The 25,320-nt window shown below is 40.3% G+C and overlaps 3 protein-coding genes across 6 annotated transcripts in view; 1 reads left to right on the forward strand and 2 right to left on the reverse strand.

Annotated features, from left to right (window-relative positions):
• Positions 1-2,556: 2,556 nt before the first annotated feature.
• Positions 2,557-5,306, reverse strand: ccdc167 (coiled-coil domain containing 167). The gene is made up of 4 exons (XM_004541763.6): positions 5,150-5,306; positions 4,878-4,972; positions 4,033-4,085; positions 2,557-3,562 (listed from the first exon to the last, which is right to left on the reverse strand). Exons 1-4 carry the CDS (start codon positions 5,198-5,200, stop codon positions 3,444-3,446), a joined length of 318 nt encoding a protein of 105 aa, XP_004541820.1. The 5' UTR covers positions 5,201-5,306; the 3' UTR covers positions 2,557-3,443.
• Positions 5,307-5,316: 10 nt separating this feature from the next.
• Positions 5,317-16,916, forward strand: kif25 (kinesin family member 25). Its single transcript, XM_004541762.3, has 15 exons — positions 5,317-5,740; positions 5,888-5,953; positions 7,538-7,660; positions 9,180-9,321; positions 10,297-10,400; positions 10,486-10,571; positions 10,669-10,708; positions 10,789-10,856; positions 10,951-11,025; positions 11,208-11,354; positions 11,473-11,649; positions 13,469-13,623; positions 13,718-13,963; positions 15,462-15,617; positions 15,797-16,916. The coding sequence occupies exons 1-15, from the start codon at positions 5,672-5,674 to the stop codon at positions 15,946-15,948; spliced, it is 1,806 nt and encodes a 601-aa protein (XP_004541819.2). The 5' UTR covers positions 5,317-5,671; the 3' UTR covers positions 15,949-16,916.
• A 1,643-nt stretch (positions 16,917-18,559) lies between these two features.
• Positions 18,560-25,320, reverse strand: part of wasf1 (WASP family member 1) — a 63,120-nt gene continuing 56,359 nt past the window's right edge. For all 4 annotated transcript variants that reach the window (XM_004541758.4, XM_004541761.4, XM_004541760.4 and 1 more), the window contains 3 exons: positions 23,561-23,740; positions 20,994-21,562; positions 18,560-20,264 (listed from right to left, as the gene is read on the reverse strand). In XM_004541758.4, coding sequence (XP_004541815.1) covers positions 20,107-20,264; positions 20,994-21,562; positions 23,561-23,740 — 907 coding nt within the window. In that variant the 3' untranslated portion in view covers positions 18,560-20,106. The remainder of the gene's footprint in view (positions 20,265-20,993; positions 21,563-23,560; positions 23,741-25,320) is intronic.

Below are 25,320 nucleotides of genomic sequence, written 5' to 3' on the forward strand. Positions count from 1 at the left end.
TTTTGGGTTTTTTTTGCATGGGAGTATTTGTTATTGATTTATTTCTAATTCAAGAAGTTTTTATTTTATAAAACCAATTATTTTAAATGAGCAATAAAATCAAATACAAGGTGAAAATGAATATTCAGAGACTGCAGTCACCAATTAAACCCCACAGTCGTGTTGCATAATAGGCTTGTTTACATTTATTTTATCTGGGGCTGAGAGAATGAGTGTGCGTAGGTCTGACGAGGACTGAGTCGGTGATAATAGACAGCGTGGGAGGTAGGGCACACACACACATTTGTTTGGTAAGGTGTGGTTATGTTATATAGTTGTTTTTTGTTTGTTTGTTTGTTTTTTACTGTAACCAATGCCAAGTAGCAAATAGGGCAAGCAAAAAAATGCATCTTAAGTTTTTCTGCGTGGAAAAAAACCAAAACCAAAAACAAACATCGTTCAGTCCACTTCCTGATTGGGCAACACATCCCCCCGCTTTTCCAAAAATACTTACTTGAGCATTTAAAATTTGTTGTCATCTGTGGCTCGAAATAGCCTCACTGTTTGTACAAAAATTATGCAAGGTTCAGGAAAGGAGGAAAAGCCGTATAGAAATGTATTATAATCATAAAACATCTGTTGAAATAAAACACACACACCGTCTCTACCGTCTCTACACACTGCTCCCTGAGTGCTGGATTGGTAGCTGTCCACTGCTTCACATTTAACATGAAAGCAAGATGAAATGCTTTTGTTTTACAGTTTGGGAAAAGTGCAAGGTAAAGTGTGCCTAACCCAACAACCTAGACACAAAGAATTTTATTTCCTGTCTGATTTCCATAAATATTGGACATGAAGAAATGAGCTTTAAGAGTAAGTCCACAAAAAGGGTGATTACTGATCACGCAGTGGTGAAAGTCAGGTTATAGAACTAGCAGAGGTTGATAGTTGGCTTCCTTAATGACCTTTAATTTCTCTCTCTCTTTCTCTTTGTTGTTGTTGTCTGTTAACACCATATCAAGAAATAACCCACCCGCTCCTTGTGGAACATCTGAAGATCTATTTAAAGGACTTGCTGTCCTTTTTTAAGTTGTCTAAACGTGGTAATAAGGCACAAGTTTCAGATAATCAAAGTTTAATATTAGGCTAACGTCACCAAAATATATATTTTTCTTTTTTTGTGTGAAAAAGCAGTTAACAACTAGTTAACTAATAACTAGTTGTGCCACCCTTGGCTGCAAGAGCTGCAATCAAACCTTTGTGGTGACTGGTAATGAGTCTTCTACATTGGCCCAGTCTTCTTTGAAGAATTGTAATTCATTCAGCCTGTTTAAGATCATTCCAAAGCATCTTTCACTGGGGCACTAATTTTTATTTATATTTATTCTATTTGGTTTGTTCGTTTGTGGAGTTGTTTTGGATGACTGTCCTGCTGCAAGCCCTCTTGAACTTCAGAGCATGAACTTACGGCTGAACTTTCTTCTTCAGGATTTTCTGGTAGAGATCATAGTTTCATGAATTCACGTCCAGATCCTGAAGCAGCGAAAACCATCACACTACCACCACCATGTCTGACTGTTTGTAAGACGTTCTTACAAACAGTAAGTGTGTTTTTGGTAAATGTGAGACGAGTCTTTTTGTTCTTTTTGGTTAGCAGAGCTTTTCTCCTTGGAACTCTCCCGTGGATGCCATTTTTGCCCAGTCTGTTTCTCATTGTTAAATATTTAACTCTGGCCCTCATTGTTGCTCACTGGCATCCCAAAGCCTTATAAATGGCTTTGCAACCCTTTCCAGACTGATAGATATCAATGACTTTAGATTGTGACATGATATCATCATTTAAAAATGTACCTTTTATATTTATCATGTTTTTTTGGTCTAATATTAAAACTAGTTTGAAGATCTTAAACAACCTATAAATAAATGCATTTAAAAAATCTCACACTGCGATGGATTACAGTGCTGTCATAACCGTACACTGATATTGCTTTTTACAGCTGTCCAGCTCATCTATAAGGTCAGATCACATATAAGTAAAGTGTACAATATTAAAAGAGTACGATTTAAAAACTTCTGACTTGCTGACTGTTGTAATGCTTCTCACGATAACAATAAAAGAACAAAAACAAAATGCAGATCATATTTTGGTGGTTTTAGTCCCTCATGTGAATGTTGCTGATGAAAAAGGACAGGCTAAACAGATGTCGATACAAATAAGACACAGGAATGCTGCTTTAATCATTACATTCTCAGAACTATAGGAAGGCCTTAAGACTTTTTAAATCAGACTTCCCCACCCTGCCACAAAAATCCTGCAATGGCTGTGTGACTGGGTGAAAAATGTCACCTCTGACACTAACAATATGTTTCCTGAAGAGATCACGCCTTCTGTACCTGTGAAATTATAAAAAAAAATCTCCTACATGTTCTCTCAGAACATGATAAATCCTAGTCTGCTACTTTCAGGAAGAATGAATGGATAAGTTATCTAAATAAATAAAAAAATAAATAAAGGTGTCACTAAAAAAAAAAACCCTAGCACATTACAAATAGTACATAAACAGTAAACAATATGCATTGAATTTGGCACAAAGCATTTATTATATGGATTTAAAAGACATACGCACAAATGGCAAAAAAAAAAAAAAAAGCATTTAAACAGATCAATTATTTAAAAAATCCAAATTTCAGAGCATAACTGTGTACAGTCATATTTCAAAGGACATTTGTGAGCATGTTGGCCATTTCTGGAAGCGCAGTTATTAGGAGGTAGGTGTACGACCAGCATGAGTATCGATAAAAGGAAAGAAAAAAATCTCCAGGCTCGGCCTTTGACTTAATGACAATACAAAGGGCACAAATATCAAATATTTTCATGCATTTAACTGCACAAATACTGTGTACCATGCATACAAACACTTACTGAAATGACTGAAAAGCAGACTTGTCCGGCACTGCTTGATAAAGTATCTATTTGACATGTTGCGCAAAATACAGCAAGTACATGGTGGTTTGTTAGGAGCACGATGCTGCTTTCATTTGATGTTTCCTGTCAGACTTAGAAAGTCGAAGCATCCGCAACCAAAACTGCAACACTTGTAATTTGTACTATTACTATTATGTTTCTGCGACTTGCTAAAAAAGTCACATGCAGAGCAATGTTTTTTTAAGTGCTAAAAGGCAAAACAAATCTCACATTTCCTTACTTTTGTTACCTTACTAACTCAGGGTTGATGTCACTCCCAGCTCGGACATCTGAGGCAAATGGAAGGCAGCATAAGGTAAACATTCAGATGAAGAATAGTGTTACAAGTGTACAGAGGTCAAATATATAAAGGCATAACCAGAATTCATTTTCTTTGTCTGCTGGGCCTTTTCATGTGTTCACAACCGTGTCCCTGTACCAAGATGGCTTTGAGTTTGATGCTCTTTGCAGAATCATGGGTCCCATTTTTAGTGTGGTTTTATGACTTGTCTGTGTTGTAGAAAAACCCGTAGTAGAAGAAAGCACTGATAGCCAGCAGAGCGACTGACAGCAACATGTTCCTCCGGTTTTCACCTCGTAACATCTCCAGCTCCTTGTCTGGAAAAGCAAAAGAAAAACTGTATAAAATATGCAGCAGCCATCACTTTCTATTTATTTTTAGTCCTCTGGCACGAGCAAAACCAGCAAATGATCTGCTGTCGCAGCCTGGGGCCAGTTTACAACATACTGAAACTATTTTTGTTTTTTTATATGGGAAAGCTGGCTCAGTCAAAAGAAGACAGAAGACAAATATTTTGTATACTACACTCAAAAAGCACGACATTCTTCAGTTTCCTTAAATGTGTCATCAATAAAATTTTACTTTCACCTGCTTTCTTTTTAAAATGCACCTTTCAGGATGACTAAATATGACATGTTGATTAGTTTGCTAATCAGTTTGTCAATTAACCCTTAGTGAAAACGGGACTATGTGGTCCTCGAGCGCTCAATAAATATTACAAATACACAGGAAAAGTAAGAACACACAGTGAATACACATGAACAAGAATTTTAATATTAAGGCTCACCTAGCTTCTGCACCCTCTCATTCATGATGGTCATTTCATCCTCCAGATCTTGTCTGATTTTTTTTTTTAAAAGAAAGAAAAAAAAGGCAATATTAAGGAGAAACATCACTGTTGGGTGAAGTTTTTACATTCTTTCTTTCTTTTTTTTTAATCTCTAAGTGGCACAAGATGCCTTTTCATGAGTTCTTGCTCACTAAAGAGCCACGCAGACCTGCAACTACCACAAAACAGCCACAAACAGGAAAGCCAAAGACATGCAAGAGCAAATCCAACACAAATCCTTCACACCTCATGCAACAGAACAACACATTCATTTGTTCCCTTATGTTCATCGTTTATTTCAATCCCTTTTTAAAATCTATATTCTCAACTCATACACTTTATTTAGACTTCAGATTAGTGTTCAACTCATTAAAATATTGTTTTTTGTATTAATAGCTACTTTTGGTTATTTCCTTATTCACAAGGGGTTTCAAAAGCAGGAAGCTTGGCTGATTTTGACAGACACGCTTCCTGAATTCCTCAAATGTGATGGATGGGCAATTCATTTTCCCAAAGAGCCGCATGAGAAACTGGGACTGTTGTGGAGGGCTGCACCAACTGAGTTCAGCTTATTGGTGTAGCCCTCCACGAGGGGCACCAAAAGTTGATATCACTGAAAACAGGTATAATAAATAATAACGTGCTTTAAGCAGGAATAAATAACAAGTATATATTTTAACAAGGACAGTCTTGCAGGGAGTTTCCTCCACAACAGTCCCAGTCCCAAGGCCAAAGTTGCCTTGAAATGCCAGTGGGAGGTATACACACTAACGTGGAGTCTTCATCATCTCCTTCAGCCTCACCTCTGCTTTTCAGAGAGCTTCTCCTTCCTGCTCTTGAACTCCGCCCTCTCTAAGTTGTCCTGGCAACGCACCCGCTGCTCCTCCAGACGATCAATCTGTAGGATTTTACAGGTGTGACACACGGAGAGGTCAACGTACAAAACACAGAGGCAGGGAGCGACCTAAACGAATGAATTTTAAGAATGTACACGGGGAAAGCTACAGCACCTATCAGACGTCAGCTAAACAGAGAGATAGATGGGAAATGTGAGACAAACGCTAAAACACTGTACCTCGGAGGCGACGCTGATTTTCTCTCGCCTTTTCTCTTTTAGCCTTGCCATGTTGTGACCAAACCGGAGAACCACAGTGCAGTGAGTCTCCTGCCTGACAGGGGAAAGAAAAACCTGTGACTATGCGGAACTATTTTTCTTCTTCGTAATGTTTACGTCTTCCTTTTGACGAACCGCTCTTCGCGCACTTTGCTGCCCTCTGTCGGTGGAAAGTGACAAACACTTGGCCGCATAAACACAAATAACTCCCAACACCTGAAAGTGAAGAAAGCCAAGTCATTAAAAAAAATGCTGTCATGCTCAAATCACAATTAAACGGTTATTGTTCTCATGCCAGTATGAAGGCAACATACTGTAGTCTGCACCTGCCAAACACAGACAGGTAAAACAGAACTGAGAGAGTTGCTGCTGAGCGTTGCTAATCTGATTATGTGACCTGAGAGGACAACACATGATCAGCTGAGAAAGAAAAGGGACGAGGCCAGGCAAGCTGCTCTATACTTGCTTCCTTCCTTCTACAAAATGCCTCTCTTTATAAACCGAGACCAAATATTTGCTCATCAGGTACACCTGCTGGAGCACAAATTAAGGGTGAGTCATTGTTAGACATTAGGGAATGGTTTATTAGATTATTATTGGTTTATTATTGGTTTATTAGATATTTTTTTACAAGTTACTGAACATGAGTTGTGCAAACTGCATCCCAAATCCTTCAGGACACATTTCTTCGTATTTCAGAGTAAAGAGGAGAGAATACTTGAACTGGAGACCGAGAATGCCCTTCTTCATTTAAGACTTGCAGAGGTGAGAATACTTTTGACATCTAACACACATATAGGCTTATCTTTAGCCAAAAAGTAGATTTTGATCATTTTATTCTAGTATTTTCCTGTCTGCACCTTATTTATCATGGTTTTTTATGGACCTCAGGCACAGCTTTTGTGTGCATAACTTCTTTCTTTCTTTCTTTTCTAAATTATTTTTAGTGCCAATAGGCGTTGGAGTGTGCTTGTGCACTTACTTTAAATGCATGAGGTTTATTACACCTTAGTACTCACGCTATGTGCGGGAACATTTGAATCGGTCTCTATTTGAGTGCTTTAAATGGATGGTTAACTGAATGTGTATCTAAATGGCACATTGGGACAAAATGGATCATAATTTCTATCAAGCTGTTTCATTAGTTAGGCATGTAGCTCAAATGCACCAGAATTATGTGCAAATGACTGTTACCCCCTTCACTGTACTTTACAGATCACTTCATCCTCATTTGTTTGTTTCCCTTCCACTCTCTAAGACTTAGATCCATAATTTATTGGGCAAAGGCACATTTTATTTTGTACACCACAGTACAAAGGCAAACAATCAAGAAGTGATTGAAGTGCAAACTTTCAGCTTAAATTACGTGTTTTTACAAGAATTTGGCAGTAACTTTTTAGGACTTACAGCTATTTTTATACACAATCCACCACCTTCAGAGGCTATGAATTGGACAACCGAACATAATTTTAAATATAAGGATTCTTTTTGTTACATGGATGATGATGTTTTGCTTCTATTTGACTTCAGTTTTTTCTTCAATAAATAAAAACCACATTCTCTCAGGTTGACATCAGGTGAATGACTTGGCCACTAAAGCATATCATATTTCTTTGCCTTAAGGAAATCTTGGATTGCTTTTCCTTTGGATCATTATCCATTTGCTGGATAATGAGTGCTGTTCGATCAGTTTTGCAGCATTTGTCTGAATGTGAGCAGAGAGTATAGGTCTGTACACTTCATCCTGCTGCTTCTATCGGCAGTCACATTAGCAGCCCAATGTCATCACACAACTGCCAACGTGTGTGACAGATCACGCAGCGTCCTTGAGATCTTGAGCTGATTTTCTCCTTCTCCATACTTTTATGTAATCTTGGTTTCATCCGTCCAAAGAAGTTTTTCAAAACTGTGCAGACTCATTTTGATGTTTTCTGGCAAAGCCTAATCTGGCCTTGTTGTTCTAGTGTAACCAGTGGTGTGCAGCTTGTTGTTAACCCTCTGTATTTCCATTCATTGATCGCAGACCTTAAAAGTGATGTGGTAAGTTTTTCAATTCAATTCAATTCAATTCAATTTTATTTATATAGCGCCAAATCACAACAAAAGTCGCCTCAAGGCGCTTCATAAACCCAACAATCATATGACTTCCTATGAGCAAGCACTTTGGCGACAGTGGGAAGGAAAAACTCCCTTTTAATAGGAAGAAACCTCCGGCAGAACCAGGCTCAGGGAGGGGCAGCCATCTGCTGCGACCGGTTGAATTGAATTGAATTGTTGATGTTGAACTACGTTTTAACTTCATATAAAAGAGAAATTTTGATGACTCACTTTTGCACGTTTGATTTTCAGTGTTCGGGTAGACAGCGCCGGGACCATGATGAGGGAACCAAGGCTGTGAACGATCATCAGCTTCAGAGTAGTACACGGAAGATAACCCAATCAGCCCTCATCAAGCTTCTCTCAGGGGTTCAGGTAAAAATATATTGAGATGTGTGTATATGTGGTAGATAGTAACTTGGGTTCAGTTCACTTTACTTCAATTCAGTTCAATTGTTTATTTATATAGTAGCAAATTAGAAAAAAAAAACCCAACAATCAGGCAACTCCCTGTGAGCAAACACTTTAGGATAGTGGGAAGTGGGAAGCCACGACAGGTTGGGAGTGAGAGGGGAGAGAAGAGAAAATAAATAAGAGAGCATAAAGAGACAAAACACAGACTAAGAGAGGAAGAAGACAAAGGCATGCTGCAGTGTTGTATTAACATGTGTTGACTGAAAAGACAGTGGTGCAGTCAGCACCAGTCTGAGCTTATAGCAGCATAACTAAAGGAGGCTTTAGAGTCACCTGATGCAACCTTAACTATAAAATTTACCTTAAATCTTAAAATTAGACAGTGTCTGTCTTCTGAATCTAAATTGGAAGCTGTTTCCACAGAGGAGGAACGTGACGATGAAGGCTCTGCCTCCCGTTCTACTTTTAGAAATTCAACAATAGGATAACTTGGTGGGGCCTGATTGTTCAAGATTATGTCAGTCATGATGATCATGGATTTTAAATTCAGTTCTGGATTTGTAAAGGAACCAATGAGGAGAACCCAGAATAGGAAAAATCTGGTCTCCTTTTCTTGTCCCTGTCATTAGTCTAGCTGCAGTGTTTTGGTTTAACTGATCTGTTTAGGTCGGGTTTAGATATAACTGAGTATCATCTTCATAGCAATGAAAATATATGCAGTGTTTTCTAATATTATTGTAGAAGAGAAGCATGTATAATGTATATAGTACTGGTCCCAGCAGAGTGCCCTGTGGAACTCCATGACTAACTTCTGCATGTGAAGAAAATTCCACATTTACATGAACAAATTGGAGTCTATCAGACAGATATGATTCAAACCCCAGCAGCCCAGTTCCTTTAATGCCAATAGTTTGTTCTAATCTCTGTATTAAATTATTGTTATCGAACGCTGCCCTGATCTCTAACAGGACAAACATAGACATGAGTCCACTGTCAAAGGCTGTTTCTGTGCTACAATGTACTCTAACTCCTCAAAGAAACTATCCCTCTGCAAACTATAAGTTAGCTGTTTGAAACTAGGCTTTCAAGAAATGTTTACATTTCAGTGCTGGAGATTGGTGTATAATTAGCTACCGGTAAGTCAGTTGGGTCAAGTAAAGGCTAAAGTAAAAGCTATATGTATATCCTCCTGAGAACCAGCCTATTCATTTATATCCTGTGTAATTTGTTTTTTGTCTATATCTTTTTACTTATTTGAGCTACCATACTAAGTCCTGATGTACTAAATAGAGGACATCCTGGGCTTTCCATTGATATTTCATGTGTTTGGGTGGCCTCTTTTAGCTCCAAAGAGGCAGGAAATCACAAAAAAGTTGAAGGGGAAGGTCCTTTTTTCCTCGGTTCTTAGGAGAATATGTATAGTTAGGAAGGCTTTGTGTAAACACTCCCTTCATTTGTCCACTCTGTGTGTTTGTGGCAGGCTGTGAAGCATGACCTGAGTGAGTTGTTTGCAGTGTATGTGAGTTTTGCCACCGAGTTGGAGGAGCAGAGCAAGCAGCTCCTGGAGAAAGTAGAGCAAGCCAACTCATCTCTGAACGGTCACAGTGAGGATGGATTTCAGAGTAAGTATCTGAATGGAACCTCAGGTTAATATTAAAGTACCATCTGTAGGCAGTGACGGTGATACTTTTGGTGTTTTGAAACCTTTTTTGTTTAAAATGTGAAAACTGCAATGCATCCCGAAACAGTGAAGCAGCAGTTAGAGGAGGCACATCTTAAAGCATGTGGACTCTGACTTTAGGATTTCATTTGATTGACTAAAATTTCACATAAAATTATTTTTAGGCTGACAATAACAGTATTCAGAAGTTTAAGATGTTAAAAGGTTCTGCTGCAGATGTCACCAGCTGATCACAAAGACAGAAGGATATTAGATAATGTTCAGGTAAACCTGCCAAAAAATACGATGCTGTAAGTTGATTAAAACTAGGTGCACTTTGATATATGAATACCTTAATATCCATGCCTTTTACTGTATATTAGTGTCAGCTTTCTGAGACGATATCCTTTATATTAAAGTCCAGTCCATTTTCTCAAAGCTTCCCCAATAAAATAAAAGTATTTTCTTATAGTTTCAAATAAGGTTTAAACACAGAGACAAAGTTGTGGCCTTTCACAGTTCATTTTTACAGTCATGATAAAAATCAAATGGCATCCTTTTCAAATTCTAAGGTTTTACATATCAAAATATAATTTAAAAAATAACATGATTTACTGGTCTGAAGCATTTAGGTGGCATCATCCCAGCAAATTCAGCCCAAAGTCAAGCTGTGCAATGATCAGAGAAACTGCAAAAAACCCAAGAGCTACAACTCAAACTCTACAGGCATCAGTTAGTATGTTAGTTGGTGTAAATGTTGGCGTTCATCTGAGGTTGTGTTGTTTACCTGATATGTAGAAGTTTAGAATTAACACAGGGTGCACTTTCTTTTTACCATGACTGGATATGTTGCTAAAAAGAGGACAGCATGATGTTGAATATTTGTGTGATACACTGAACCTTAGTTCTGACTGAAAAATGTGCACACCATGTGCAGATTTGCAGGTTCGTGTTGCAGCCCTGGAGCACTCTCTGGAGGAAGAAAGGGAGAACTGCAGGGCAGAGAGGCGGAAGCGGAAAGAACTTCACAACACACTGGTGGTAAGAAGACAAAAGTGTTAGATGATGGAATAAAAAGAAAGAGCTGTACTGAATCTTTTAATCACTGATGTTTGTTTCACTTCAGGAGCTCAGAGGGAACATTCGGGTTCACTGCAGGGTGCGTCCAGTTCTTCCTTTTGACCAGATCCAGTCCTCAACTTCCGGATCAGGGTGAGTGAACAGGCAATGCAACATGAATACACAATTAAATGAAGAAAAGTTGCTAAAAATGAGAGAACTTAAGATAACCCAGTGTTTTCTCCATCAGGTCTGCATCATCAGAGGAAGTAATCCAAGCAGTCAGTGATGTCAGTGTTGCCGACTCTTACAAATGATTTTCATTGATTGCTGCATACCTGCCTTTACTTTAATCCCTCTTTTTATTTAGGATACAGTGATGGTGAATTGCATGAAGGCGGGGATGCTGGTGCAAAACAAAATGTTTGAGTTTGAGAGGTAAAACAATATGCTGGCATCACCATACAATGGACGACATTTCTCCAATTATTTTTCAGTTGTTAGTGACTGTGGCAATGCGCACTTCTTTCAGGGTACACGGACCAGAGGATTCCCAGGAGGCTGTGTTTGAAGAAGTCAAGTCACTTCTAACATCTCTGCTGGATGGGTGAGCATGAAACTATGCGGAAAAAAAGAGCTCTATATCAAGTCAAATGTTATTCCGATGGATTAATTCAACTGTCTTCATTTAACACTCTGGTGCGTGAATGAGCGGAGCAAACTGAGCAGCATAATATGACTGCATGGCTTCGACAGTAATTGAATGTCACCTTGCTTCCTGCCTTTCAGCTATAATGTGTGTATCATGGCATATGGGCAGACAGGCAGTGGGAAGACTCACACCATGATGGGATCCCAGTTCCTGGATGAGCTCTCAGGGACACAGCAGGAGGCACAGCAGGGTATTATCCCAAAGGCTGCTGCTGAGCTCTTTCGGTGAGAGAAAAAAGGGTTGGATGTGTTTCTCAAGTCTTTTTTAGTAGTTTGATCCACAAGAAAGCATAATATCTACTTTGTTTTGCTTCTTTCCTTTCTGTTACCATGTGATGCCCAGGCTGATCTCTGAGAAGCCTGCAGAAAGTCACACAGTGGAAGTGTCAGTGATGGAGGTGTACAACAATGAGGTGTTTGACCTGCTGGCCAGGGATGAGCACAGCAATGCAGCTGGCCAGAGACGGGATGTCATCACCTCCTCCTCCGGTGCCAGCCAGGTCCCCTCCCTCACATCTGAGTGAGTAGAGCCAGAGCTAAGATACAGCAGTTTATGTGGGCTTTTGTATGACTGGTCTACATACTAGAAGAGCAATATACTAGAAGGCTTTTCATAAAAATACTAAGACCAGTGTACCAATCATCATCATCACCATTCATAAAAAAGAGGGCATGTATACCGTTGGGCCCACATGGAATTACAAGCTGTCCTCCTCTGGTTTTTCAGACTTTATTTAGTTCTTGATCACACAGACAGGAATTCTGCTCTTGGCCACGTTTCTGGATGTAGTGGGCAGAGAAAAGAAGCTCAGCCCACTCCGAGCTAATCTATGAACGCATGTTTATGAAGCTTTAAAAAGATAAGACGCCAGAAATTCAGCTCCGAATTGAAAAGTGGTGAAAATGAAGCTAAAGGAAAGCAAAAGGGTGACTCCTGACTCCTGATGAGCTCTCAATTGCTTGAAAGGTTTTTACCCTTAGCAACTTCATAAAACTGGAAAGTTTCACTTTTTTCAGCAGCAGAGTTGAAAAAATGAAACAGCTTAATCCTTAAACCTTCACTATTTTCTGTTTATTGGCTAAATTAAATTAAATCTAAAATGAGTAGTGGTTGTAGTAGAACATTTTAACGTCAGCTAACAATCATTATTGCTTCACAGTAGTTTGCCTTTGCCAGCCCAACGAACACATATTTCCACCCATACAGGTCGTGCCTCATCTAAACAGAAGCCCTTAAGATAGAGGTCCCTGTTTGTGAGGTCATTTTTGATGGTCTGGATAGCTTCTTTCCCCATAATAAATAAAACGATCATTTTAAAACTCCATTTTTGTATTTATCCGGGTTATGTTTTTAATATTAAAATTTGTTTGATGATCTGAAGCGTGTAAGTGCGACAAATATGCAACAACAACAAAAATCAGGAAGTGGGGAAATACCTTTTCACAGCACTGTATATAGTGTACATGCTTCAAATATGCATGCTACAGACACATTTTCAGCCCAGCAGCAAAGCAGATCTGTGTAATCACCACCTCTCCATATCCCTGGCACTATTGCTTCGCTTTGTTTACTAAAAAACAGGTTTAAATTGTCTCGTATTCCTCTAGCCATTAAACGTCTAAACACTGGTGACAGCCAGCTTGCTGCAGCAAAGCTAAGTTTGCCATGTGTTTTACCACAGACCAGCTCACTGTTGAGGATCTGTTATATAACTCAAGAATTCATGTGCCAATTATGACAACATCCATCTCTCCATCAATTTTTCTTACTCATTATTGAGGCTGGATTGAAATCACGTGATATTCCCATACACGTACATGGAACAAGCATTTCAACATAAAAGCATACAATATATGCAGACAAAGACATCCTCTAAAGCGCCCTCAGCTGTGCTACAGATGTCTCCTAGTTTGACACAAAGCCCCTGGGACCCTCACAGCTGATTGCCCAAAGCGGACAGGCACACTGGGACAGGAAGGTAATATAGAAACTAAGAAAGTGGAGCTGTCAAAGAATGCAAACAAGTCTAATCTGATTACATATGGCAGTGAAATTTAGTAGAAAGGTTGTTGTTCCTCTAGATATCGAGTGTTTTACAATTAAATGAACAAGCATTGTTGTCGCCTTTTAAAGCTGATTATGAATTTTTAAGAATGCCTCTGATGTGTATCCAAGAATCCAAGAATCCAAGAATAAAACCAGCAGACTCCACAGAGCAAAGAAGAACTGCAGATTTGACTGATAATATAATAAAGAAATCTAAAAATACTGAAAACAGTTTTAATAATGTAATCTTTTTTTTTTTGTATTTTAAGGACTTTCCCTTTATGTTTTTCAGGCCCGTGAGTAATGCCTCTGAGGTGATGCAGATTATTAGCAGCGTTCTGAAGCTCAGAGCTCACTGTCCCACCCTTGTCCACGCGGACTCATCACGCTCTCACCTCATTGTGACCCTCACGGTTTCCTCCAAGAGTCCCAATGCAGTGGCCCTGGGTGAGATGCATGTCTGGGAATTCATTGAGGACCTCTTTCAGTGACCTGCCGTTCACACGTTCTTGCATCGTAACCCTTTCGCTCTTCCAATCAGCCCGCAGGCTACAGAGTGCCAAGATGGACATGCGGCGCTCCACCCAGAAGGAGTGGTGGAGTCCACGCTGTCGCCGTGCCAACCTCGCCGCCCACCACCCAGCGGACGAAACCTCTGCAAGCCCCGCGTCCTCTCCCTGCTCGACCCCGTCCCTTTCTCCCTGCCCCTCCCCGAGACACAGCATCACTCAGACTCCATTCAGGACAAAGCTTCAGCTGGTGGACCTGGCTGGCAGCGAGTGTGCTGGTAGGTGCTCCGTGCAGGAGGACATTCTTTGAAAAGGTTGGCATTCTGGGAAGTGGTTTATGGTGCAATAATTTACTGGGAAACCGGAGACTCGAGACATGACAAATCTGTCTAGTGCTTAGTTTTCCATGACTATTTTTTAGTCTGTTTGAGCTAAATATGCAGTTTAGAAGTTTCTTTTTTCCAGTCAGAGCCTGGACTAGGAACTACAAAATAATTAATCAAAAGGTTGGGCTTCAAAGTACAATACAATACAATACAGTTTTATTTATATAGCATATTTAAAACCCGAAGGCACACCAAAGTGCTCCACAGTAATATGGAGAATCAACATAAGTCAATAACAGGGTACAGATCAGGCATTAGCACAGACAGGATAGAGGCACTAACAGACCAGAAGATTTAGATAAATACAAAATCCACTAAGAAGACAAAAACAGCAGTAAAATTAATAATAAAATAATAAATTTAATAAAATGTAATAAAAAATGTAAACGATTTAAAAGTTTAAAGTTTAAAAGATTTAAAAGGGTATTAACTGGTCATGAAAGCCAAGTCAAATAGATATGCTTTCAATCTTGATTTAAAGGATTGGATAAAGTCCAAGGCTCGAATAGAAGCAGGGAGGCTATTCCAAAGGTTGGGTGCAGCTGAAGCAAAGGCACGATCGCCTCTGGTCTTCAGTCTAAACTTAGGTTGGGCCAGGAGTAATTGACTTGATGATCTTAATGCACGACAAGGAGTGTACAGATTGAGGAGGTCAGTGAGGTAACTGGGCGCAATGTTATTCAAGAAAACAAAAGTAAAACAATTCAGTTCAATTTCTTTTTGTTATACTGCCAAATCACAACAACTGTCGCCACAGAGCGCTTTATATTGTAAGGTAAAGCCCTACAGTAATGGAGAGGAAACCCCAACAATCAAAAAATGCCCTTTGAGCAAGCACTTGGCAACAGTGGGAAGGAAAAATTACCTTTAAACAGGAAGAAACCTCCAGCAGAACCAGGCTCGGGGAGGACAGCCATCTGATGTAACCAGCTCTGGCGAGGGGTGGGAGACAGGACCAAAGTTATCCTGTGAAAGACAGCCAGAGATTCTCTTTCTAGTCCCTGTCAGTACTCTCGCTGCATTATTTTGGATCAACTCAAGACTTTTGAGGGCATTTTAAGGGCATCCTGATAATAATGAATTATAATAGTCCATCCTAGAAGTAATAAATGCATGAACTAGTTTTGCAGCATCACTCTGTGGCAGGATGTTTCTAATTTTAGAGAAATTGCCCAAATGCGGGAAAGCAGTCCTGCATATTGCTATAATATGCACAGTAAAGGACACATCCTGGTTATAAGTGATTGCTCACAGTGTTACTGGAGGCCAAGATAATTCCATCCAGAAGTATGTGGTTAGACACCATGTTTCTAAGATTTTTAGGGCTGACTACAATAACCTCAGTTAGAGAGCACATTATCTAACTTTAGGCCGTCTAAATGTGTCCCAGGTATGTCTGGAGTTTCAGGTGCAGCTCTCTGGGAGTCATCATGTATAAACCGTAGTCTCTCGGCTCTGTCCGATGTCCTTGGAGCTCTGGCTGAACACAGACCACACATCCCTTACAGGAACAGCAAACTCACTCATCTGCTGCAGGATGCCATAGGTGAGTCACACACACATTATTTATTCTTTTTATGTCCAGTGACTCACTATTTCCGGGTCTTCTGGAAAAGATTAACTCAGCTCCACAATAACCAAATCCAGGGTTGAAATTTGTACCCAAAAATGACAGGAAAAACCCATCTGTCTTCCACCTTATGTACCTCTCATTTCATCCACCAGGTGGTGATGCCAAGCTGCTAGTGATGCTCTGTGTCTCCCCGACGCAGCGCTTCATCACAGAGTCCCTGCAGTCTCTTGGTTTTGGCACGCGGGCACGGCAGGTACAGAAGGAGCCACCCCGAAGAAAAAATAATAGCCTCAAAGTTAAATAAGAAAGCAAAGGAAGATCTTTAACATAGATCCTTTATGAGTCATTACAACAGATAGAAGGGCGAGTGTTATAATAGGGGCACAACATTCACCCTTATATTCTAGCCCAGTGGTTCTTAACCTGGGTTCGATCGAACCCTAGGGGTTCGGTGAGTCGGTCTCAGGGGTTCGGCAGAGCCTCCACCGTGACATGCACCGCTCATTTTGTGCACCAATAAAAAACATATCTATGTCTTGAATTTGAAAAAAATCATATTTTATTTTTCACTAAAGAGGGGTTCAGTGAATGCGCATATGAAACTGGTGGGGTTCGGTACCGCCAACAAGGTTAAGAACCACTGTTCTAGCCTTAACTAGTATAAGAGTATTTTTGATTTTGCAGTTATTGGAAGTTTGGTTACTTTGTGCTGGAAGCAGATCACATTTCACCCTTTCCACAGTACTGTTTTCCTTACTAATAATTATGCAGGCATCTTTTAAGAAACATACATATATGCATTTACTTAGAATTTAATGTCTTAAAGTTTTCTGAAACTACTGATTCTTAGGAATGCTGTGTGCAATGACATTCTTGCACTGCATGTGTAGTTCATGATATACAAACTTAGTACATGTGAGAAGACTTTATTAGCACTTTATTAAATTGATTAAAGCTAAAATAGAAAACATGCCAACAGCAAACAGAACTGCACTATATATGGAAAAACAAAAGCTGTTTTAATCCTAAGGCATTCTGCTGTAAATTCATTTCAACACTACCTACCCCTGCTTTGCCTTCTCTTTTGTTTTGGTTTTCCACCCCAGCATTTATGTTTACACAGTATATATACATATTTTTTGTTACATATTAAAAATCTTTCTAAATATTTGATGAAGTAGAAAAGTGTATCCGTATTAGAAATAAACAGCTGACATGCCTGTTCTTGTGTAATCAGTCTTAAGAATCCTATAAATAAAAAAAGACAAATCATTTAAAGTTTATGGCTCACGCTTTATATACAAATTACAGTGGGCTGTAGTTCCACTAAGCTCTCACTTCTGTGTAGATAACACGGGGGATCCATGCACGTGCAGGTAGGGAGCTATAAAGTTATTAGCCCAATGCGACATAATGCATCAGTGTGATCCTAAAATACACACCCTAATGATTATTTGCAAATGCAGTTTCAGGTCGGTTGACTCCAGTTTAATGCTGGGAAGAAAAATCACACAATTCCCTCTGAAGTGAACCAGTTGGACATCTTCCCAGCACGAATAGAATAACACACTGTATCTGGTAATTAAATCTCTTTTTCATCAGCTCCCCTTAGTTCCACACACTCGCACTTATTAATAAGGCTTCCTCCTACCAGCAGGCTGCAAACTGCGAAATGTTGTGATTCTCTAATCCGTGCAGTCCCAAAGCTGGCATGCTATTGAGGCACGCATGTCATGTGCCACCCTGACAGGAAAACTGAAAGGCCCAAAGTGTTTTGTTTTTTTTTTGTTTTATCTTTTGTTTTGTCTTTTGAAAACAGCAGGCTTAGAGGATAAAGAGTGACAGAAGAAAACAAAACTATGACTTGAACAGAAGTGAGAAGATAATAAACAAGGAAACTACAGGAGTGTTTAGGGAGGTGACAGACGAGAGGAAATGTGAAAATGAGCTGAGAGAGAAACGGGAATGAAGGAACGTAAGAGTGTGAAAGCACATGTAACTGAACTTTTACTTCAACCTTCACTCTTTATCTGCGTTATTATGTTTCTAACAGGATGAGTTTTTGTACAGCGTTCAGGATATGGATCATCTGTTGAAATTCTCCTTTACACATAGATTACCTGGAAACAGATTGATAGGTAAGAATGTGTATTTCCCAGCCGGTTGGTTAGTGTTTGTTGGAGGTGGCAGGGAGTCACTGCGAAACATGTTGCTTAAGCCCCAGTCATGCAGATCTACAGACTGGTCAGTGACCCTCCCTAACAACCACAGTTTGCTAGGAAAATATATTGGTTAGTGGTTGCTTGCAGTTGCTTGGTGAAATTGGTTGCAAAAAAACCAAAAACCTCGTTCTGAGTGCTTTGGTCTCTCAGCAGATTATGGCGAGCCAGGAAAGCCAAATATCACCAAATATCTCCTCAAACCCATCTGTTGGCTCAGCTGGCTTGCTGGCAATCAAGTTTAGCAATCAGCCTTTATTTGGTTCATGTCAGCTGGAAATATTTCCTTCAATTCCCCCCAAATACTGGAAATACCTTACAATCTCCCAAATTAAATTTGAGTTGTCTCTTTTTTCTTAATGAACAGATATTTGTAGGTTTTTCCACTATATTTAAGTATTTAATTCATGTCATAATTATAAAAGCAAAATTGCACCAGCTTAATGAAAGGAGCAACTCGTCTCTAAAAGCAACTGGTTCGAGGTCTTGGCCATGATCCAGTTACTTGTGAATAAATCTGCACTTTTGGAGGTTTAGGGGCCGCTGCTCTTATTAATTTCATTTTTAATCTGTGTAGCACACTGAGAAATCATGGCTTGTGTTCAACCGTAATCAAATTAAGCTAACTCGGTTATTGTTTTACAGAGAACAGGACTCCGATCAAGCAACCTCAACAACAACAACAACAACAAACCCTGAAACATAACATTAGATTTTTATTAATTCAAGCAAACTGTTACAGTAAACAGTTACATAAGTTACATGGTATACAGTATTGATCCAATCTTTTTTTTTCCTCCTTTCAACTCCCTCCCCCCCAGCCAAACATAGAAACAGCGAATTCATACAAGCGCAGGCAAGTAAGTAGTAACAGCACAATACATTCATCAACTCAACGATACGTTTTGTACGAACAATAAGGCAAGTAGAAGAAAAAAACAAAACAAACGAACGGAAAAGGATGGCAGACATTTCCTTTCAAATGAGCCAAAACAAGGCAGAATGTAAGCTTCTTGTCTTACGCCTCAAACGGCAGTACTACACAGAGCTGTAGTCCCAAACGAGGTAAGGCTTCCCGTTAGTGAGCAGTTAAACAGTAAAAGGGCATCTGAGAGAAAAGCTGCCATCAGTGACGTTGACTGGTTTGCATCTGGTGTCAGTCAGATTCCCAAAACTCGAAAAAGTTTCTCTCTGTACACTGTATTTTTTATTTTTTTTTTAATAAATCAGGGATAATAAGAGAGGCAGGAATTCTGATGTTTATCTACAGAATCAAGTTGCTTCCACCGTCCATTTCTGCGGCAACAAGCGTGAGAAAATGAAGGGAGCTCGATATAAACAATGGCTTAGTGTTTCTCTTTGACAGCGCCTGATGTCAACAATAGCAGAAATGGCTCCTCTGAACCCAGACAGCTCAGTATCTAGGCATACATTTCCCTGGGGTAAAGGTTAAATGTAAGTGGATGGATATGCACACATGTGACCAAAGCAGCCATATGGTTTCCCCCATCATTTCAGCCATACAATATTTATCACATGACACAGCAACACAATCTTTTGCTTGTCCTTAGTGGTAAAGTCATTCCTGATAACAAAAAAAAGTGTGTGGGGGGGTGACGACAACCCAGCCTGTGGTCAGGGTTTGATACTACTGGCCTGTTAAAACAAGTGTTTCAGTTGTACTAGGTAAATAAAAGATGATTAAAATAAAGCAGCATTCACTCAATGCCATGTTCAGCAAAACCATATTGGAGAACTAAAGATAGATGCAACATGCCTTCATTTGTTCTTTTCAAATTTCTTCTTTGTTTTTGTTTTTCCCCAACATCAAGGTACAGATAAGAAACGAAAACAAGTGGCTCTTCAAAAAAGTTATCTTCGTGTATACCGATAGTAAACATGAGGGATTTCATCACAAGAAATCCAGCCGAAACAAAGTCGCGTGGTAGGTGCAGAAGAATGAATTCGAAAAAAGAGAGAGAGAGAGAAAAACGACTCTTGGAACACTAGAAAGACCGACAACGGCGACGTGGAGTCCCTCCACTGAACACAAACCACAACGAGACAGACATATGACAAGATATAAACCAAAAAAAAAAAAAAAAAAAAAGAGAGAGGAAAGGTGGTCGTAACGGTGTTTCGGTTCTTTGATGTCGAGGTGTGGAGTGCAGGGATGCGATACTGCTGGAGGGTGGGGCACCTCCATCCTCCCGGTATTCCTTCTGTTCTCTCCCTCGCCGCCGTCATTCCATCCAGTCTCCTTCGTCAAACTCGGACTCGTCCTCGGAGTCGGAGTATTCCACGGCGATGCGGCGTGACAGGATGGTGGCCACATCATTACCCACTCGCTCGTGCTTAGCCTCTTGTTCTCGCTGCTCCTCCACTTTTCGCAGCTGTATGCCTGCAGCAGGGAAACGGAGAAAGATGATTACATATCATCGCTCCTGAAACTCCCGATTAGGATTATAACGACTACAGCAACAATAACTTGGATATAGATGTGTATTTATCCTGCTTTATTAAAATGTATTTATGTGAAATATTAAAAACTGGTCTCCGATTTGATTAATCTGAATGAAGCTGGATCTTATAGACACAGCGTGACACTATGTGCGCAGCACCTGCTCCCACTTGCTATTTAAATCTGTTTGCAAGTGCCAGCCAATCAGAAGAAAGCTTGCTTAAAGGGAGGGGTAGGAGAGCTAAGAATGAGAGGCTTGTTTTATACAGTAGATGAAACTGAATGCAAAGCTAATCTAATAGAGACCAAGCTAGGTGTTCTTTTCTCTAACCATTTAGTGTGAAAAATGAATCCTATGGTCCTAGAAGAGTAATGAAAAGGGCGGTAAACAAAAGAGTGGCATCTTCAAAGTTATTTCACGGCCTTCTTTTACAGATTTACAAAAATACAGTTATCTATGATGTAAGACGAGAAAAGCAGCAAAGATTGGAGGAAGTTTTGCTTCAAGACAGGCTTAAAAATATCTGAATATATTCTCTTATCATCACATGCAGAGCTGGCATTACACAATCTTTTCAAGATTTGGAGGCAGTTAAGCTGCTACTATGAAAAAGTGGTCACAACATGGTTTTAAAGAACTATTTGCACATGCATTTACAAACACTTCACCTTTTCTGATAGCCTCCAACAGGACACTGCGTGCATCGCTGATGGGTGGCAGATTGGCTGGATGGTGCCTCTTGGTCCCCATGTCGTGGACGGCGTGGGGGGGAGGGGAGGCCATGGCTCCTGCTGAAGGGAAGGCGGGCACAGGTGGTGGCCCTGATAGGCACGGTGATGAGCTCCGCGCTCCTGTGAGGGGCAGGGGAGGTGGTGGCGGTGGAGGAGGCAGGATGGTGCTGTCTGACTGAATACCAGAACCCGAGGATGGACCTTTGTCCAGGACCTGCTGGAAACGAGCTGGAGATGAGGAGTGGAGGGGAGGTGCCACGGGTGGAGGGGCTGGATGGAGAACACCCGGGGCTATCTGGAGGGGAGCGGGGGGAGGCGGGATGGCTGGGGGATGCTGCTGGACTGGTAGAGGAGGAATAGGAGGAGGAGTGCCGCGCAAGCCTGTGGAGGGTAAGGGTGGAGGAGGAGGGGGCAGAGGGGGAGGCGGAGGAGGAGGAGTGTTGGAGTTGTGGCCTGCTGTCCGGGCTGGAGACTGGGGTCTGCTGTCGGAAAAGCCCGAGCTGGAGCTGGAGGGAAGAAGAAACACGAATGAGGTGGAGGCAGTGGTGGTGCACTGCTGTGGCTCTTTAAGCCTTTCAGAGTACCTGAGAAAACGTTCACCAACAGGTAAAAAGGAGGCTGGACTTTGGTCACCATGTGCTTCATGTGCAAAATTTGAGAGATAATTGAGGTAACTTCAACTTTTTCCACTTGGGAAGATTGTTATATGCCATAAATTCTCTCAAAACACAACACCCACCAAAACAGCTTGTATATACATGTGCACTTCAGTTACTAGTTGTTTTTTTTTTAATTAATAGTTTGACAAAATACATGAAAACTGTATATAGTGATAGAGGTTATGAAATATAAACATGCCAAAATATTATGGTTCCAGCTGTCTGCAAATTGTCTAGTTTTCCTTTGGTAATCTTGATCATTTAAAAGTGCATTGAACGAGTGTATGCAGGCGAGATCAAGATGATCTGGTGAAGTTCAATCTGAGCATTAGAATGGGGAAGAGAGGAGAGAGGATATCTGGTACGAGGAGAACAGTTTAACAAAAAACCATTGAACTAGCAGCTTAGTCAAGCCTCAAAATTGACTAATATTTGCTCCACATTTTGCAGCGCTGAGTGTGATCAGCAGAAGAGCACATTCCACCTGGCAGGGACAGTCTAACACCAGGCTTTGCATTTTCCCAATTAAACTTTCTATGAAACTAATTTGACTCAGACTGCGAAAGAAGAACATAGCTGCTTATTTATATCCATGACATCCACCTTTTTAGCCTCAGACCATCTGTAGCACATCATGCATAATAAAACCCCCCCATAACTCCAAAATTATCTCTATCATCTGTCTGAATTTTTAAATCTGTCACCGACAAATGCACGTGTGCCAAGTAAAACGGAAAGCCTGACTATTGTAACGACAGAAACTGCCTGTTCACAAAAGGTGCATGTCAAGAGCCGAGTTTGTTTCGTTCTTATCTTTTCAATTAAAAATGTGCAGCAATGCGTCAGAAGCAGCTGCTGGGAGTGTGGAAGTAACCATAAATACAGCTGCTTTGTGAAACTGCAGAGTTGTCACAGGAGCATGGATAGAGTGACGAGGCCAAAGTATTTCCACTTCACTGTCAGTTCAATAAATTAGAGGTTAAAGATCACCGAGCAACCGGCTTATTGTAACTTGCACATTAAAGACAAGAGTGTGAATAACAGTGGCCGTTCACTGATGCCAAACCTGCGGGGGTTGGTACACCGCTAACACTGCGACACAGAGGAATGTGTCCACAATCAATCCTCCTCCTGTGGTGAAGGAGAAGGGGAAAAAAAGGCACAGCAGGAGGAAGAGAAGACGGAGGAAAAAATAAAGTGTGGAGTGTTTCCTCTCAGGACAGCAGTGCTACTTAATGTGCTGTAGTAAAGGAAAGTTTTCAGAGGAGGTGAAGCGAGAAAATGAGATACAATGGAACATGGTGACGGGAACTTTTAAAATGGCAAAAAAAAAGGAAAATCAGCACGAATTAAAGGTCAGAATAAAGTAAATAAAAGAGCAAGAGGAGAAGGCAGATGCAAGGGCAAGTGCAAAAAAAATAAAAAATCAATGCAAGATTTCTCCAGTGTTACCTTAATCATTCCCTCTGATCTCTTCATCCTTTCAAAAACAGCTACATAAGCGGCCAATATGTGCAGCAGAAAAACAACCTGTAATATGTTCAGTGGCCTTAACAAACAGCTGATCCTGCCCTTCAACAAGCCTTTTTCTTATTTTACTTCATCTTTGTTCCACACACTCTCAAACCACACATTCATCAACCTCTTCAGAACCAGTAATTGAAGGTCGGTCTATGATACTGACAGATGTGTATGAGAAAATGAGATAAACAAGGCTAAGAGATGGGGAGGGAATCGCAGTAGTTACAGATAATTCCTTAGCACTTTTTTAAACTGCTTGAAACACACATTTATGTTTTAGGTGTAGGTAGAACAACAAAGTGAAAACTGAGGCTGATGACTCACCTGATCACAGAAGGTGGCTTTATCTCTCCCAGTGGGTGCATAGGAGGTGGCGGCGGTGGAGGGTCGTGAGGTCGGGAATACATTCTGTCCCCTGTACGGTTAAGCAGTTCGTTCATCTGAGTGTAGGGCAGCGCCGCCAGTGAGAAGGGCCCGTCCAAATGCTCCATGTACAAATGAGTCCTGAGCAGAGAAACCCAGTCATTCATTCACACTGTGTTTGGTTCAGCTGTGAGTCTTTGTGTGTGTGTGCAGTTTTGTGTTCTTTGCACTTACTATTCTTACCCGCATAAAGCTCATCTGTCAGAACTTAAATCATGTCACTTAAACAAAACCCTACATATTCTGGGTAGGTGGAGGTGCTGTATATAGAACTGAGGTATGTTCCCAATCATTTTACCTTGTGTGTGTAGAATATTTGTAAAGGATTAAACAAAAACAAACAAGAAAAACAAACACAAAGCAAACTCACACACAAAAAACAGAAGATATACTAATACTGATATACTAATTATATTTACTGTGGAGTTTGTGTTTGATTAAACACAGCACTAAGACTTTTTGATGATCAGAAATTATGTAGTAATTGGGTCATGGAATTCACAGAGTCCAGTAATCGTAGCCAGCAACACAAATATTGAAAGCCAATATTTAGTATGAGCACCTTTATTCTCCACTACAGCCTGAACCTTTCTTGTCATTTCTTTAAGTCGTCTTCAGGAATAGTTCTCCAGGCTTCTTGAAGGACATTCAGAGCTCTTCTTCAGATGTTAGCTGCCTTTTGTTCTGTTCTTTGTCAAGAAGATCCCACATTGCCTTAATAATGCTGAGGTCACGGACCAGTATGCTTTTACTGTACTGGCAGCGTGTTTGGAATCATTTTCATGCAGAAAAATGACAAATTAATGTTTTCACTCAGAGACCATCTAGATGGTCTTGTATGGGGGATCAAAATATGATGGTACATTTCTGTGTTCATAATTCCATCAATTTTGACAAGATCTCCAACAACACTGGCTGAAACGCAGCCCTAAATCATGACAGAGCCTCCACTGTGTTTTACAGATGTCTGCTGTGCCTCTCTCCTGATCTCCACACCGATGATGATTCGAAAATCATCAAAAAATGTGGAATCGTCACCACATGAAACTTGTTGTTCAGTTGGCATACCTCAGCAGTGAGCGGCTTCTTGACCAGCTGAGGGTTTAGATCCATCTCTCAGGTCCTGAGTCCAGTCTTTGCAGGATTTCTTTCTTAGAACAATTTTTAACTCTTCATCTGCTGGGAATAGTTTTGTAGGCCTACCACGTCTTCATTTCTCCTCCACTTGTTTAGTTTCCTCGTTTTAAGGACACTAAGCCTGAAGAACTATTGCGCAAGACCTTTTTTTTTTTTTTTTAAATGTATGAGGATGACTGGCTTCTTTTAAGCAAAATACTTTTAAAAAACGACGTGTGGCACAAGACCTGCGCTCATTATGTTCTTTAAGGTCATGTTTATGGTTTCTTCTGGCCATTACAGAGATCTGGTCACACAATATACATATACACATAAAAACAAGTAAGTAATAATAAGTAAAGAGGCACTTTTCATAAAACAAACGTATTCTCACAGGCCACAAAAGTATACACACTTCCTGTTTCCATTTCTCAGCAGTTTAGAATATTTTTTATTCACAAGAATGAATTTCTGCTACAATTATTCTGTTGACAATGCCGTTGCAGTCTAGGTGAGTGCCCATCAAAAGACACTGTTATCCACAA

The sequence above is a fragment of the Maylandia zebra genome, linkage group LG15, assembly GCF_041146795.1.
Source record: "Maylandia zebra isolate NMK-2024a linkage group LG15, Mzebra_GT3a, whole genome shotgun sequence".
In the NCBI taxonomy this organism is placed as follows: Eukaryota; Metazoa; Chordata; class Actinopteri; order Cichliformes; family Cichlidae; genus Maylandia; species Maylandia zebra.

Excerpts from the sequence above, each read along its gene's own strand:
- ccdc167 (XM_004541763.6), bottom strand. The coding sequence starts at position 5,200 with ATGGCAAGGCTAAAAGAGAAAAGGCGAGAGAAAATCAGCGTCGCCTCC. Across the intron at positions 4,973-5,149 it reads AAATCAGCGTCGCCTCCGAG|ATTGATCGTCTGGAGGAGCA; the intron begins GTACAGTGTTTT and ends AAAATCCTACAG. Across the intron at positions 4,086-4,877 it reads AAGCTCTCTGAAAAGCAGAG|ACAAGATCTGGAGGATGAAA; the intron begins GTGAGGCTGAAG and ends AAAAAAAATCAG.
- kif25 (XM_004541762.3), top strand. The coding sequence starts at position 5,672 with ATGCCTCTCTTTATAAACCGAGACCAAATATTTGCTCATCAGGTACAC. Across the intron at positions 10,709-10,788 it reads TAATCCAAGCAGTCAGTGAT|GATACAGTGATGGTGAATTG; the intron begins GTCAGTGTTGCC and ends CTTTTTATTTAG. Across the intron at positions 11,026-11,207 it reads CTAACATCTCTGCTGGATGG|CTATAATGTGTGTATCATGG; the intron begins GTGAGCATGAAA and ends CCTGCCTTTCAG.